Genomic DNA, 17,480 nt, shown 5'->3' with positions numbered 1-17,480 from the left:
GGTGGTAATGATATTAATTATCCTTAGAGTCAGACTCAGAGTCAGTTCCAGGCTGAAGCCATGAAGGAGATGGTGCCTGAGGTAGAGAGGAAGAGAAGAAATAACAGCGGCTTCTCTCTTTCTCTTACCCTCTAATGTCGTTCCACAGCCTGCTGGAAACCAAGTTGTGTAAAAGTTTTGCAATCTCAGGCTGTAGTGTCTGGCTACCTGAGATAAAGAACAAAGTATGGAGAAGATATGCAAAGATTCTGAACACATTCAAGTCCCAGCAATGACAGCTTATTCTTTTTGGCACTCAACATCTATTTTCCTCCTACTATGCATTTCTTAAAAAAAATTTTTTTCCTAATTTAACTTACCTATTTTTGGTTGTGCTGAGTCTTCATTGCTGCATGGGCTTCTCTCTATTTGTGGCAAGTAGGGGCTACTCTGGAGAAGGCAATGGCACCCCGCTCCAGTACTTTTGCCTGGAAAATCCCATGGATGGAGGAGCCCGGTAGGCTGCAGTCCATGGGGTTGCAAAGAGTTGGACACGACTGAGCGACTTCACTTTCACTTTTCACTTTCATGCATTGGAGAAGGAAATGGCAACCCACTCCAGTGTTCTTGCCTGGAGAATTCCAGGGACGGGGAAGCCTGGTGGGCTGCCATCTATGGGGTTGCACAGAGTCAGACACAACTGAAGCGACTTAGCAGCAGCAGCAGCAGCAGGGGCTACTCTGCATTGTGGTACACAGGCTACTCATTGCTGTGACTTCTCTTGTTTCAGAACACAAGCTCTAGGCATATGGTCAGTAGTTGCAGCATGCGTGCTTAGGAGTTGTGGCTCCTAGGTTCTAGACCTTGGGCTCAGTAGTTGTGGTATATGGGCTTTAGTCACTCTGAGACATGTGGAATCTTCCAGGACCCATCAACCTGTGTCCCCTGCATTCGAAGGTTGATTCTTCCACTGTACCACCACGGCAGTCTCCACTATGTATTTGTTATACAACTGCACAAATTTAAAAAAAAAAAAAAAAACGGATACAGTCTTTTAATTGAATAATATTAAGGATTTTTGTTCAGTTACTCAGTTGTGTCTGACTCTTTGTGACCCCATGGACAACAGCCTGTCCTTTACTATCTGTCGGAGTTTGCTCAGACTCATGTCCATTGACTTGGTAATGCCATCCAAACATCTCCTCTTCTGTTGCCTCCTTCTCCTGCCTCCAGCATCAAGGTATTTGCTAATGAGTCAGCTCTTTGCATCAGGTGACCAAAATACTGGACCTTCAGCTTCAGCATCAGTTCCTCCAATGAATATTCAGGGTTGATATCCTTTAGGATGGACTGGTTTGATCTCCTTGCTACTAAGGGACTCTGAAGAGTCTTCTCCAGTACCACAGTTCAAAAGCATCAATTCTTCAGCATTCAGCCTTCTTTATGGTTCAGCTCTTACGTTAGATCTGTATCAGATCTAATCCCTGAATCTATTTGTCACTTCCACTGTATAATCATGAAGGATTTGATTTATGTCATACCTGACTGGCCTAGTGGTTTCCCCTACTTTCTTCAATTTAAGTCTGAATTTGGCAATAAGGAGTTCATGATCTTAGCCACAGTCAGCTCCAGTCTTGTTTTTGCTGACTGTATAGAGCTTCTCTATCTTTAGCTGCAAAGAATATAATCAATCTGATTTTGGTATTGACCATCTGGTGATGTCCACATGTAGAGTCATCTCTTGTATTGTTGGAAGATGGTGGAAGACCAGTGTGTTATCTTGGCAAAACTCTGTTACCCTTCCCCCTGCTTCATTTTGTACTCCAAGGCTAGACTTAACTGTTACTCCAGGTATCTCTTGACTTCCTACTTTTGCATTCCAGTCCCCTATGATGAGAAGGACATCTGTTTTTGTGTGTTAGTTCTAGAAGGTCTTGTAGGTCATCATAGAACCATTGAGCCTCATCTTCAGCATTAGTGGTTGGGGCATAGACTTGGATTACCATGCTGTTGAATGGTTTGCCTTGGAAACAAACAGAGATCATTCTGTCATTTTTGAGATTGCATCCAAATCCTGCCTTTTGGACTCTTCTGTTGACTATGATGGCTACCCCATATCTTCTAAGAGATTCTTACCTACCATAGTAGATATAATGGTCATCTGAATTAAATTTGCCCATTCCAGTCCCTTTTAGTTCACTGATTCCTAAAATGTCAATGTTCACTTTTGCTATCTCCTGTTTGACCACTTCCAGTGTACCTTGATTCAGGGACCTAAGAGTCCAGGTTTCTCTGCAGTATTGTTCTTTACAGCATAGGACTTTACTTTTACCACCAGACACATCCACAACCGGGCTTCATTTCCATTCTGACTCAGCCTCTTCATTCGCTCTGGAGGTCCTTCTCCACTCCTCTCCAGTAGCATATTGGATACCTACTGACCTGAAGGCTTCATTTTTCAGTGTTATATATTTTTGCCTTTCCATGAATGGATAAAGATGATGTCGATGTCATACATATATACAATGTAATATTACTCAGCCATAAAAAAGAACAAAATGCCATTTGCAGCAGCATGGATGGACCTGGATATTGTCAGGACAAGGAAGAAAAGAAGTCAGAGAAAAAAAAGAAAAATATCATATGACATTACTTATATGTGGAATCTTAAGAAAATGGTACAAATGAAGTTATTTAAAAAAGAGATACGCATGTAGAAAACAAATTTATGATTAGCAATTTATAAGAAGGGGCAGAAAAATTGAGAGATTGACATATCCATTATAATATATAGATAATAAATAAGGGCCCACTGTATCACACAGGGAACTCTACTCATTACTCTGTATTGATATATATGGGAAAATTTTCTTTTAAAAAGTGGCTATATGTATATGTGTAAATGATTCACTTTGCTGTATACCTCATACTAAACATTGTAAATCAATGATATTTCAATAAAAATTTTAAAGTGAATAAATTTTCATGTCTATTCTCCTTTCTTGAGTGAAGCACTATGACCCATCTTGGGTTAAAGTAAGAAAATGTTTTTGAAGGCTAGAATGAAAACACTGTAAAAAATAGAGAAAACCTTAAAAGATAGCTGCCCATACTTAACCGTCAATATAATATTTCTTCCTCAAATTGTCTAGGACTTTCTTAGTCAATCATATAGTATACAACTATGATGTAATCACTAATTTTGCAACATAGTATCAATGTTTCTATTCTTGAATGGAGTGAAATCATATATGGAGGGAAGTAAAGGGACAGTTTTAGAAAGCAGTCATTAACACCTATTGTGTGTGCAGTTATGGACAGAAAAAAGGCCATAGTGCATAACCAAACACACACATACAAAACAAACAAAAAAACTCAAATCTTAGAGGAAAGAATTTCATGGAGGACTGAATGAAAAGAATAAAATTTGAGAGAATTTTAGTTCAGAGAAGTTTGAGAATAGTCGTCACAAAAGAGTGAAAGGTTGTAAGGACCAGAGCAGTGGTGTTATTGAGGAGCTTGGGGGTTGAAAAACGGAATGTGAAGGATTCCACTTTCTGAAGAATTGTCACCGAAGGAACGCAGGCAAACTCAGACAGATGAATAAATCTAGTGAGTGATGAGTCAATGCAGTTAGGGCTATAATTAGTTCATTAAATTGAGAGATGAAATTCATATTTGGGGAGTTCATTTATTTCCCAAACTACAACTTCATGGATTACAAGTGTAAAGTAATGTCATTACATTTTACTAGAGCTTGGATCATGGGGATTGGATTAAGTAGGTTTCAAAGGTTTGACTTCAATCAATGGCATCCAAAATCTAATCAATCAACTTTTCCAAATCTAATCATGTGCACCTATACCTTTTTATAGGGCTCATAACTATAGCTTGTTAAGAAATGGGTGTGGTCCTCAGAGCATATATAAAGCATCCAGCAAAGATCCAAGCTCTTTTTCTCCAGACGTCAGAGCTGTTGTGTTTGGAGTTGGCTGGTCTGTGGATACTTTTGAGTTTCTGCCACAAGGAGGTGAGCACCTAAACTCCATCCTGAATTTAACAGAGTTACTTACTGAATAAGATTGGAAATTTTCATTAACAGAACCCAAAGGTGAGTTTGATGAAGGTACAATGATTCTGCTATATTCACTTAAGTAAGCTGTAACGGTAATTATGGACACAAAAGATTGTTTTTAATTTCAACAGTAATATCTCTATGTGATCACTGAATCAAGCATTTATTCCATGTGAGATTTGTAAACAAATTGCTTATTTTACTCACTCTATGTCAAGTCACTTCCTTACAGATTGGGGGTAAAAATAGAAAACTGGTTAGCATTGTTCAGAAAATTAAAATAGTTAACCTATATAACAGGAGCTAATCCAATGCCTAGAAATAGTAAGCAACACATATTAGGTTCTCCTATTGTTTTCATATTATCATGATCATTAATGTTATCAGTATAGAAGTGATTATATTCATAATGAATTTTTTGCCAGTTTCTAGGCCATTCTAACGGAGAAGGCAATGGCACCCCACTCCAGTACTCTTGCCTGGAAAATCCCATGGATGGAGGAGCCTGGTGGGCTGCAGTCCATGGGGTTGCTACAAGTCGGACATGACTGAGCGACTTCACTTTGACTTTTCACTTTCATGCATTGGAGAAGGAAATGGCAACCCACTCCAGTGTTCTTGCCTGGAGAATCCCAGGGACGGGGGAGCCTGGTGGGCTGCCGTCTGTGGGGTTGCACAGAGTCGGACATGACTGAAGTGACTGAGCTTACTGTATTTCCTCTTCATCAAACTATGTCCTTATTTGATGGGCATTTTAGTCCATGGTGTTAGGTTCTGTACTACTGAACATTTTGTAGTCATTGATCAGAAGTCTGTAATGGCCCTGTCAATAATTTTTACCTATAAATATAACTGTGCACATCACTGCTCATAATTTTTCCAAAGGCATCTTAAACCTGATGTTATTGTTCAATTAAGCAAGAGTTTACTTTCTGTCTTTTTTGACCAAAGCTAAATTTTCAGCCTTGGAAAGAAGTAGCCTGTTACATTCAACTTCTCAAAGACAGGGAAGATAACAAGAATCATGTAGTTAAACCAAATACTTAGTTACAATGTGTGATAACTGAAATTACATCTTCATGCTTACTTTCCCTTATCCAAATATTTTCCATTTAAATATTTGTTTTAATTAAATATTGAATTTAATTAACGATTAGATTGGCTCTTGTTCAAGTAAGCAAGTAGTTTTCTTAGGTTTGGAAGATGACACCAATATTGAGAATATCTGTGGCAGATATTTTATCTGTAATATTAAGTTATTTAATCTAAAATTTATATTTTCCATTACCTTTTAGGTCATTAGATGTGTTTGGATCTTAAAAGACATTCCTAAAGACATGAGTATTTATAAAATCTGTAGAACTCCTAAAATGTTCAAAATGATGTATACATTTCGTAGTCTTTACAAAGAATAGCATGAGTTAAATGGGTGAAATTAATCAGAATACCTTCTTGTAAAGGTCATAATTGTTACCTTTTTAAAACCATTAGTTTGCAGTCTGGAATTGCAGTTTTCAGAGTGGATCCAATCAACCAAAAGGGATTCCCAAGAAGTGGCATTTGTCAAAGAGAGAAATAGTAGAAACAAAGAGGATATTAAATTGTTTCCATTAACTACAACTCTGGAATTTCTAGTGTAGACAGGAAACCTTGTGTACATTCAAACATTTTTCTTATGTTTTAAAAACCAGTTGATTAATTTTTAGTGATTATTGTTGTAGCTTGAATGTTCACTAGTTCAAAATATGACCAACTCTGATGATCTAAACTGATTCCAGGAAAAATAGTTTTCCTGAACTAGAAATAACATATTTTTTTATTTCTTTTTTGTCTTAAAGGAAGGAGTTTTACTATTTAAGTTGGAAGCAAACACTGAAATGTTTATAGTTTTGGAACTTCAAAATTAAAGCCAGCATTGATTATATTAAGTTTAAATTCTTTGCAAACAATTTTGCTTGTCTTTAAAAAAAAAGCACATATGATACTTCAAAGCAAAAGAGAACATCAGCATAGAGATGAAGTGTGTGCAGGCTCAGGATCTAGTCAGTGAGTCATGAAGAGCTGTTGAGAAAGATGGAGACAGACTGAGAATACATATGTACTTCTACACCAATCAGCTAATAAAAGTAACTCTGGAATCATCGTAACATTTACCCTCTGATCTAATCTTTAGCTTTTCCATGTAATTTAGGTATGACTGAGATCATGGTTTATTTTATACGAAAAAAGATGTTAGGGGCTCTCTATCTAATTTCATCATTTGTATCAAACCATGATCCCAACCTCTCTCTATTCAACATTTCTAGATTTGTATTGGGGGGGGTAAGTAAATATGGAAATTAATTAGGGGTTCAAGACAAGACTTGGTCCAAAGACTTTATTTCCCCTGATCAGGGCAGAAGAAAGACTTTCTCTCTCTTATACTCTATATTTCTCTCTTTCATTTTTAGAAACATGGATTCAGACACACTGGAAGCCTTCCAGAGTGAACTCACCTGCTCCATCTGCATGAACTGCTTCCTGGACCCCGTCACCATAGACTGTGGGCACAGCTTCTGCCGTCCCTGTCTGAGCCTTTGCTGGGAAGAAGGCCAGACTCCAAGGAGCTGCCCTGAGTGCAGGGGACTATCAGAGAGGCCTGATTTCCAAACCAACATTGCCCTCAAGAGGCTGGCTTCCCTTGCCAGACAGGCCAGAGCTGACCACAACCACAGCTCTGAGGAGCAGATCTGTGTGACACACCAGGAAGCCAAAGGCCTCTTCTGTGAGGCTGACCAGACCCTGCTCTGTGGGCCCTGCTCTGAACGCCCCGAGCACGCAGCTCACAGCCACAGTCCGATACCCAGGGCTGCTGAGGAGTCCCGGGTAGGTGATGCCTCTCGAGCAGTTTGGGATCTAGAGGCTCCTAAGTCAGAGAGGAGGATGAGGAAGCTGTGATGGTGATGGGGGTGGAGATAGTGGAGGTGGGATTTCTGAATGTGGATCCTCACATATAATGTGTCCTTTCAGTGTTGTTGCCCAAATGTCCACACACGTGGAAATGCAGCATCCCGGGGTGGGTGGCACCAGGGACATAGGCTTCTGATGGGAGCCTGAGGCTTTCTTCCTCGTGCTGTATTAGAGTCTGAGTGGCAATTTCTTAGGAAATGGATTTCATCATCTGTAAAGTCCCCCCAATTCTCTAGAATGCTCTTCTGTCACTTTGACACTGAAATGTTCCAGTCAAATTAGATTCATGTGGGAAAACTGGACCACAATACTCTAACTCAAGATTTCTGTGTTACCAACAACTGCCTTTGCTCATGAATAAAGGGATAAAACTTATGATATCATCTTCCATATCACTAAATCTCATGGATATTTTTCAGGAGAAACTTCTGAATAGAATGGATTATTTATGGGGAATGAGAGAAAAAGTGCAACTCATTCTGAATCAGGAAGCTAAAAAGGCTCGGTCATTTAAGGTAAGAATAAAAATGTTCCTAATTATTTGTATAGATATCGATAGAATGCTAGCTTAGACATTTAGGTCACTATAAGTTCCCCTTAAAGGATATTGGTCTCTTTCTTGGAAAAGTATTGTTTTCAAATGACCTATCAGTAATCACAATTAGAACAGGCCAATGCATTCTAGTTCGAAGAATACTGGTGTGTTGGAGAACCAAAACATGAAAAGTATGCCTAGGGCAAGTTTTGAAGGTTTGAATGAATGTTCTCAGATGTGAAGTATAAGACAATATTGCACTCAGTGTGACTGAGAAAGAGAGGAGAGTAGTACCTAGAGGGAAAATAGAGCATATTTAAAAAATTTTACTAAGTGGGATTTGCCTCATAGAAGAATACTTGGAAAAATCAGAGAAAGAAAAAAAAGAGAAAAACAACATTCAGGTTAGAAAGGAAATAATTGATAGAGTAAGAACCCTGAGGTTTTGGAGAAGACTCTTGAGAGCCCCTTGGACTGCAAGGAGATCCAACCCATCCATCCTAAAAGAAATCAGTCCTGAATATTCATTGGAAGGACTGAAGCTGAAACTGAAACTCCAATGGTTTGACCACCTGATGGGAAGAACTGACTTATTGGAAAAGACCCTGATGCTGGGAAAGATTGAGGGCTGGAGGAGAAGGGGATGACAGAGGATGAGACAGTTGGATGACATCACTGATTCAATGGACATGAGTTTGAGCAAGTTCTGGGAGTTGGTGGTGGACAGGGAGGCCTGGCGTGCTGCAGTCCATGGGGTGGCAAAGAGTTGGACCCCACTGAGGGACTGGACTGAAGAACCCTGAAGAATTCTCCTAGGAAGAGAGCCAGGGACCCCTCAGATAGCTTGATTTATACACAGGCAGAGACTAAGCACTAAGAGAAAGGATGGACCAGAAGGACCAACAAGTATTCAAGACCTTTTGATGTGTGAGGCAAAAATTTTTCAAGAGCTTTTTTTGATAATATTTAGGAAATAATATTTGAGATTTTCTTTTAAATGTGAACTTAATCAATGCTTTGAATCCACTATCCCATCAGAAGTTTGTGGCCTTAAGGAAAGAGATGATCAAGCTTGAATATCAGAGGATGCATCCAGTGCTCCAGAGGGAGGAGCAACTGCACCTGGAGGCCCTGGAGCAAGAAGCAAATGAAATTTGTCACCAACTCAAGGAGAGTGTGTTCAGAATGACTCAACAGAGAGAAAGTCTGAAAGAAACGTATAGAGAGCTGAGTGAGTTGTGCCGCAAGCCGGACATGGAGCTGCTCCAGGTGAGAAAGGAGGGTCCGTCCTCAGAGAGAGAGACACTCTTCTAGACGAGCTGCTGTGACACTGAAATGTTCCCTGCATATACTGTTACTCTCAGCTAAGGGATGGTGCTCCCTGACCCCCATTATTATATTTGTCTAATCTCCTATTTTATCATATCCTGGTAATCTTAGGAAGATTTTTGCCCTTTTTCTAGCTAACATAGGGCCAGATATGTTCAGTTTGATCCAGAGTACTATTCAGACAGATGATCCAAAATCAGCAATATTTTGTGACCAGGGGTCAAGTTAACTTCTTGGAATAAATCTCAGTAGATGTTATCCTAAACCTTTGTCACTTGGTTGTTATCCCAAACTTAGTGCAGACACTGAGGTTTTGCCCATTTTCTAAGCAAGATTGTCAGAATTGGTCATTAGTTTCAAGGCACTCTAGAGTTTGTCTTACATGGTTCCCTGTTTTGCTTTAATTGTTATCATAGATGGTGAAATTGCTCCTTGGGAGTAGCATGGGCAATGAGTGACATTGGAATCCTAGATGTGGCTGCATCATTTAACACACTCTCCCTGGCCTCCTTCCTTCCTTAATGTGCCCTGAGGAAGCCCATCATGTTTTACTTTAAGCTCTGTTATTAACATGGCTTCTGATTGTTCCTTAGAAGAAAATTAGAAAGACAATACCTTATTGAACAATCAGGAACAGTACAGAAGATGTGGAAGGACAGAACTCTCATGATTAACATCTTTTTTTTTTTCCATTGCAGGCCTTGGGAAATGTATTAGAGATGTGAGTATAAGTTAATGATTTTTAATTCTGATCAACTTTCTCTGTTTGATTAAGTGTGTTACACATTTCTTTCTTGGTACCATTGGAAATTGCTTTCAGCTCCTCCTGAATATCTAAATTCCAGAATGAAAAATCTCTTATTGAAAATGCATAGTATTTGCAGATATCTTATAAGCATGTTCCCATACACTTTAAGTCATTTGTAGACTACTTATGTGTGTATGTTTGTGTGTGCTAAGTTGCTTCAGTCCTGTCTGACTCTTTTTGACCCTATGGACTGAAGTCCACCAGGCTCCTCTGTCCATGGGATTCTCAAGGCAACACCTAATAGATAAATGCAATTTAAATGACATGTAAATAGTTCATTGTTATTTGGCATTTTCAAGTTTTACCTTTTGGAACTTTCTGAAAGTTTTTTCTAAGCATTTTCCATTCAGAACTAGAGTGGAGGAATGGTTTGAGTGTGATAGATTGAGAATATGGAATTGACATATATGCACTAAGCCGTATCTGGCTCTTTGTGACCCCATGGATTGAAACCCTCCAGGCTCCATGGAATTTTCCAGGCAAGAATACTGGAGTAAGTTGGCATGCCCTACTCCAGAGGATCTTCTTGACCCAGGGACCAAACCCGTGTTTCATGTCTCCTACATTGGCAGGGGGGTTCTTTACCACTAACACCATCTGGGAAGCTCACAATAAACTTTAGTGAAGGGAATTTTCTAAGCTGTCAAAAAGGAAGCACCTACCATAGTGAGCTGGAAGATGAATAAGAGAGTAAAGAGGGAGATTCCCTAAGAATGGAAAAAAGGGCTATGATTTTGTTCCTACCAGTAGCAGTGACAGCCTGTTTCATCACAGCAAGCCCTCTTGTAAGCAGGACCTCAGAGAGGGACTTCCTGGTGTTCTCTGGGATATTAGGCTTCCAGGACCAGAGAAGCCAGGCTTTAATTGGATTCCCTTTCTGGGCTGACAAGAACAAAGGTGTCTCACTCAGTGAACTCTTCCTTGTATTAATAGACTGTATCCTTGATAACTACTTGCTATCTTAAGTCTCAAAGGAATTTCCTGAATTTTCTGTGTCTCTGTAAACTGCCCAGGATCTTTGCATTACCTGAGATGGAATAGAGGGAGGGAATGAAATTCAATGATTTGAAAACTGAAATCATGTCTTGGAAGAATGGGGAAGTTGCAATTTGACATAACTTACATTTAGAAAAGAATATAGTAACATTTTTATATTCCCAAGTGTGTAGAATATAATACATATGCAATTAACCAAAAAATAAGAGAATTCTGACAACATATCCTGGAATAAAATTGTTTTTTTCTTTTTTTAATGTTCATATGATTAGCCTTTGGCCTTGACATATATTGATGTCATTTGTTACAGGACTGACTTGGTAGAAATGCAGAAACCTCAGTCAGTGAACCCAGAGCTCACTTGCTGGCCTGTCACTGGAATCCTAGACACACTGAACAACTTCAGAGGTAAGAGTCATCCCTGTGGTGATCAGGACTGCATTTCATGAGAGCTTCCTAGGAAGGAACTTTCTTCTGTTATTTTACATTTTCTGACATCAAGTTAGTACATAACTTTACAAAGTTGCTACGTATTTTCTGCCTATATTAATACAATCACAATTGAGCTTTGCAACCTAGAGTTTACTGATGATTTAAAGCCAGACATATGTTTATGTCATAGACAGAGCAATAAAAGAGCAACCAGGTTGCTCATGTGATTATAAAGAAATAGAATTTAGTTTTGTGAAGATCAGTCAATCAAAATATCAATCAATATTTTGCTTACTCAGTTATTTCACTCTTGAAAGTTAAATATGTCCTTGCTGGGTTCTAATATGCTTTATGTTATAACTGCCTTTATAAAAAACTGCATTGTAAAAGAATATTTGTTATCAGAAAAAAAAATCAACAAGAAAGACTAAAATGGCTTAAGTAGAATAATTGTATTGCTATTGGATCAATCTCAAAACAGCTGAAGGATATGTGAACATGGTTAGCCAGACATACTTTTATTAATTTTTTTTAATTTTTTAAAAAATATTTTATTTTATTTGTTATTTATAAAATAATATTTTATTTATTTATTTTTACTTTACTATATTTTATTGGTTTTGCCATACACTGACATGAATCTGCCACGAGTGTACAAGTGTTCCTCATCCTGAACCCCCCTCCCACCTCCTTCCCCATACCATCCCTCAAGGACATCCCAGTGCACCAGCCCTGAGCATCCTGTATCATGCATCAAACCTGGACTGGCGATTCATTTCACATATGATAATATACATGTTTCAATGCCATTCTCCTAATCATCCCACCCTCACCCTCTCCCACAGAGTCCAAAAGACTGTTCTAAACATCTGTGTCTCTTTTGCTGTCTTGCGTACAGGATTATCATTACCATCCTTCTAAATTCCATATATATGCTTTATTATACTGTATTAGTGTTTTTCTTTCTGGCTTACTCATTCTGTATAATAGGCTCCAGTTTCATCTACCTCATTAGAACCGATTCAAATAGGTTCTTTTTAATGGTTGAGTAATACTCCATTGTGTATATGTGACACAGCTTTCTTATCCATTCATCTGCTGAGGGACATCTAGGTTGCTTCCATGTCCTAGCTATTATAAACAGTGCTGTGATGAACACTGAGGTACACATGTCTCTTTCAATTCTGGTTCCCTCGGTGTATGTGCCTAGCAGTGGGATTGCTGTGTCATTTGGCAGTTCTATTTCCAGTTTTTTTAAGGAATCTCCACACTGTTCTCCATAGTGGCTATACTAGTTTGCATTCCCACCAACAGTGTAAGAGGGTTCCCTTTTCTCCACACCCTCTCCAGCATTTATTGCTTCTGGACTTTTGGATCGCAGCCATTCTGACTGGTGTGAAATGGTACCTCATTGTGGTTTTGATTTGCATTTCTCTGATAATGAGTGATGTTGAGCATCTCTTCATGTGTTTATTAGCCATCTGTATGTCTTCTTTGGAGAAATGTCTATTTAGTTCTTTGGCCCATTTTTTTATTGGGTCATTTATTTTTCTGGAATTGAGCTGCAGGAGTTGCTTGTATATTTTTGAGATTAGTTGTTTGTCAGTTGCTTCATTTACCATTATTTTCTCCCATTCCAAAGGCTATCTTTTCACCTTGCTTATAGTTTCCTTCATTGTGCAGAAGCCTTTAATTTTAATTAGGTCCCATTTGTTTATTTTTGCTTTTATTTCCAGTATTCTGGGAGATGGGTCATAGAGGATCCTGCTGTGACTTATATCGGAGAATGTTTTGCCTATGTTCTCCTCTACGAGTTTTATTGTTTCTGGTCTTACATTTAGTCTTTAATCCATTTTGAGTTTATTTTTGTGTATGGTGTTAGAAAGTGTTCTAGTTTCATTCTTTTACAAGTGGTTGACCAGTTTTCCCAGCACCACTTGTAAAACAGGTTGTCTTTAATCCATTGTATATTCTTGCCTCCTTTGTCAAAGATAAGGTGTCCATAGGTGCATGGGTTTATCTCTGGGCTTTCTGTTTTGTTCCATTGATCAATATTTCTGTCTTTGTGCCAGTACCATACTGTCTTGATGACTGTGGCTTTGTAATAGAGCCTGAAGTCAGGCAGGTTGATTCCTCCAGTTCCATTCTTCTTTCTCAAGATTGCTTTGGCTATTAGAGGTTTTTTTTTTTGTATTTCCATACAAATTGTGACATTATTTGTTCTAGCTCTGTGAAAAATCCCATTGGTAGCTTGATAGGGATTGCATTGAATCTGTAGATTGCTTTGGGTAGTATGCTTTCTTTCACTATATTGATTCTTCCAATCCATGAACATGGTATATTTCTCCATCTATTTGTGTCCTCTTTGATTTCTTTCACCAGTGTCTTATAGTTTTCTATATGTAGGTCTTTAGTTTCTTTAGGTAAGGTAAGGTGAAGTCGCTCAGTCGTGTCCGACTCTTTGCGACCCCATGGACTGTAACCTACTAGGCTTCTCCACCCATGGGATTCTCCAGGCAAGAATACTGGAGTGGATTGCCATTTCCTTCTCCAGGGGATCTTCCCAACCCAGGGATCGAACCCGGGCCTCCTGCATTGGAGGCAGACGCTTTAACCTCTGAGCCACCAGGGAAATCTTAGTTTCCTTAGGTAGATATATTCCTAAGTATTTTATTCTTTTTGTTCCAATGGTGAATGGAATTGTTTCCTTAATTTCTCTTTCTATTTTCTCATTATTAAAGTATAGGGATGCAAGGGATTTCTGTGTGTTGATTTTATATCCTGTAACTTTACTATATTCATTGATTAGCTCTAGTAATTTTCTGGTGGAGTCTTTCGAGTTTTCTATGTAGAAGATCATGTCATCTGCAAACAGTGAGAATTTTACTTCTTCGTTTCCAATCTGGATTTCTTTTATTTCTTTTTCTGCTCTGATTGCTGTGGCCAAAACTTCCAAAACTATGTTTAATAGTAGTTGTGAGAGTGGGCACCCTTGTCTCGTTCCTGTTAGGGGAAATGCTTTCAATTTTTCACCATTGAGGATAATGTTTGCTGTGGGGGTGTCATATATAGCTTTTATTATATTGAGGTGTGTTCCTTCTATTCCTGCTTGCTGGAGAGTTTTTATCATAAATGGATGTTGAATTTTGTCAAAGACTTTCTCTGCATCTATTGAGATAATCATATGGCATTTATTTTTCAATTTGTTAATGTGGTGTATTACATTGATTGACTTGTGGATATTGAAGAATCCTTGAATCCCTGGGATAAAGCCCACTTGGTCATGATGTATGATGTTTTTAATGTGTTGCTGGATTCTGATTGCTAGAATTTTGTTAAGGATTTTTACATCTATGTTCATCAGTGATATTGGCATGTAGTTTTCTTTTTGTGTGGCATCTTTGTCAGGTTTTGGTATTAGAGTGATGGTGGCCTCATAGAATGAGTTCAGAACATAGTTTTAGAAGGTCCCAAATTATTCATTTATGCCTTTTCATAAAATTTTAGGCCTTTGAAAATAATTGGTACAGAATAAAACCCAAAAATGTCCATATGATAGTAACGTGTCATCCACATTTTTCATGCTATTAAAGACAAAGGAAATAAGAAACGATTTCTAAACAAAAGAAAAAAGAATGTTTAGGTTAGTCCTGAGGCAAAGTATCAAGAGACTGACATTAAATCAGATTTCACACAGTTCTCCATATATCTGTCTTTTTTTCCTTTTGCTAATTGATTTGAGATGTTTCTATATGCTCTAGATACTAATAATAATTATTCTTCACAGAAAACCAGTCTGAACTCCATCTGCTTTTTGTTTTTTGTTTCCTTGGAAGAAGGAAAATGTAAGAATTTATTGAGTTGAGAGATTCTATCTCTCATGACATGGAAATCTCAGTTGCTGACCTGATTTTTGTTCTCTCTGCAGTGGATAACGTTCTGCGTCAAAAAATGACCTTTCATAATGTGAGCCTTTCTGAGGATAATACAAGTCTGATGTTTGGAGATGATGACCATGGCATGTCCAGACAGCCCCGGGGTAGGGAGAGTTTTGTGGCCTGGGGAGCTCGGGCCTTCACCTCCGGGAGGCATTACTGGGAGGCAGATGTGACGCAGTCCTCCAACTGGATTCTGGGAGTCTGTAAAAACATCTTGACAAGTGATACCACTATCAGCATTGATTCTGAAGAAGCATTTCTTCTCTTTTCTATGAATGTGAATGATCAATATAGTCTCTTCACCAACGCTCGACCCTCAGTTCAGTATGTGAAAAGGCCTCTGGGTAGGATTGGCGTGTTTCTGGATTATGACAATGGAGCTGTGAGTTTCTATGATGTTTTCAGGAGTTCCCTCATATATAGTTTCCTTCCTTCCCCCTTCTCCTCCCCTCTGAAGCCTTTTCTTTGCCTTAGGTCTCCATGAGTTGCCCACTTCTGGGACCATTTATTAAAACTACTTCTCTGGGGATATTGCTGTCCTTAACCTCATGTGAGGCCACAGGATACCTGACTGTCCAAGCACATTGTTACTTAATGTAATATAATGATTGTATGTTTACAAAATGGCATAACCATGCTCTATGCATTAATTTGTTAATTAAATTTTCTTTTAATAAAATTTTTATGGAATATTTAATAGAATATAATCTATTGCCTTTCTTCCTTTTTAAGTAACAATTCTATTAAACTAAAAATTATATACCATAAAGATCACTGCATTTAAACCACATGATTCAATGTCTTCTAGAAATATATGAAAATGTGTGAAACCAGAAATATCTAATTCCAGAACATATCAATCACCCCCCAAATTTCCAATGCCCATTAATGTTTACAAACCCTCTAAGCATATACCATCTCATCATAATACTGAGCAAACTTTCCTCAAATTAGTAGATAATTTTAGTACTTAATGGAAATTTCCAAGAAAGAAGAGACGATATTTACCTTTTGTGGTGGTTTAGCTACTAAGTCATGTTTGACTCTTTTGTGACTCCATGGACTGTAGCCTGCCAGGCTCCTCTGTCCATGGGATTCCCCAGGCAGGAATACTGGAGTGGGTTGCCATTTCCTTCTCCAGGGGATCTTCCCAATCCAGGATTCAAACCCGGGTCTCCTGCATGCCAGGCAGATTTTTTACCAACTGAGCTATGAGGGAAGCTCCAAAATACTTTACTTATTTGTTTGGCTGCACTGGGTCTTAGTTGTGGCATGTGAGCTCCAGAGCAGGCAAGGTCAGTAGCTGCAGCAAGCAGGTTTAGTTGCTCTGGGGCAAGTGGGATCCTAGTTCCCTGACCAAGTGTTGAACCCACCTTCACCTGCATTGCAGGGCAGATTCTTATCTACTGATCCACAATAGATGTCCTAAAATAGAATTATACAGTCAATATTTTAAACCTCAAAATAGTTGAATTTTTTGTAAATCTGTAAATCAATTTCCTCTCTTTTGTTGACATCATCCCTAGCATTTTATGTCTATTATGTTATATATTTATCTTTTATGTTTTTACTACCCAATGCAGCATATAGAATTCAAGTATTAGGTGGATTAATGAAAAATGCCTGAATTAAGGAATTCATATAAACAAGAATTATTCTACCACTGATAAGGTTTTCTAAAATGTAGCTAAAGTAATAGACTAAGCTCAACACTTCACATTTAGTAAGGAAAATAAATGGGCTTCACTGAGTAACAAAGTAATTAGAAGAGACCATTTGAGCACAGGTTAGAAAATGCTGTTCAGTGGTGTTATCCTATCTTCTTTTGTGATGATATGGTGAAAAAGTGCCCTTAGAAGTCACTGGAATCCAAATAAAACTGCCATACTACTCAGCAGTCCCACTGCTGGGCATAAACACCGAGGAAACCAGAACTGAAAGAGGCACGTGTACCCTGATGTTCATTGCAGCACTGTTTACAATAGCTAGGACATGGAAGCAACCTAGGTGTCCATCAGCAGATGAGTGGATAAGAAAGCTGTGGTACATATACACAATGGAGTATTACTCAGCTATTAAAAAAAAACAGTTCTAATGAGGTGGATGAAACTGGAGCCTATTATACAGAGTGAAGTAAGTCAGAAAGAAAAACACCAGTACAGTATATTAAGGCATATATATACGGAATTTAGAAAGATGGTAACGATGACCCTATATGCAAGACTGTGAAAGAGACACAAAGATAAAGAACAGACTTTTGGACTCTGTGGAAGAAGGCAAGGGTGGGATAACTTGAAAGAATGGCATTGAAACATGTACATTACCATATGTGAAATAGAACACCACTCCAGGTTTGATGCATGAGGCAGGGTGCTCAGGGCCAGCGCACTGGGATAACCTTGAGGGATGGGATGGGGAGGGAGGTGGGAGGAGGTTCAG

General features: G+C 38.5%; 1 protein-coding gene and 1 non-coding gene across 2 annotated transcripts; one reads left to right on the top strand and one right to left on the bottom strand.

The window, feature by feature from the left end:
• The first annotated feature begins 6,397 nt into the window (after positions 1-6,397).
• LOC138426605 (tripartite motif-containing protein 64-like) lies at positions 6,398-15,738 on the top strand. The gene is made up of 6 exons (XM_069565316.1): positions 6,398-6,919; positions 7,423-7,518; positions 8,577-8,807; positions 9,566-9,588; positions 10,982-11,079; positions 15,032-15,738. The coding sequence occupies exons 1-6, from the start codon at positions 6,509-6,511 to the stop codon at positions 15,523-15,525; spliced, it is 1,353 nt and encodes a 450-aa protein (XP_069421417.1). The 5' UTR covers positions 6,398-6,508; the 3' UTR covers positions 15,526-15,738.
• TRNAW-CCA (transfer RNA tryptophan (anticodon CCA)) lies at positions 13,664-13,735 on the bottom strand. Its single transcript has one exon. It is a non-coding gene; the product is annotated as a tRNA-Trp (tRNA).
• Positions 15,739-17,480: the final 1,742 nt, after the last annotated feature.

This window comes from Ovis canadensis, chromosome 21, assembly GCF_042477335.2.
Source record: "Ovis canadensis isolate MfBH-ARS-UI-01 breed Bighorn chromosome 21, ARS-UI_OviCan_v2, whole genome shotgun sequence".
Lineage (NCBI taxonomy): Eukaryota > Metazoa > Chordata > Mammalia > Artiodactyla > Bovidae > Ovis > Ovis canadensis.
Note: the sequence above shows the minus strand (reverse complement) of the source record. Positions and strands in the feature narration are given on the sequence as shown.

Coding starts and splice junctions, on each gene's coding strand:
- LOC138426605 (XM_069565316.1), top strand. CDS start 6,509: ATGGATTCAGACACACTGGAAGCCTTCCAGAGTGAACTCACCTGCTCC. Junction 7,519..8,576: donor AAAAGGCTCGGTCATTTAAG/GTAAGAATAAAA, acceptor CTATCCCATCAG/AAGTTTGTGGCCTTAAGGAA. Junction 11,080..15,031: donor CACACTGAACAACTTCAGAG/GTAAGAGTCATC, acceptor TTCTCTCTGCAG/TGGATAACGTTCTGCGTCAA.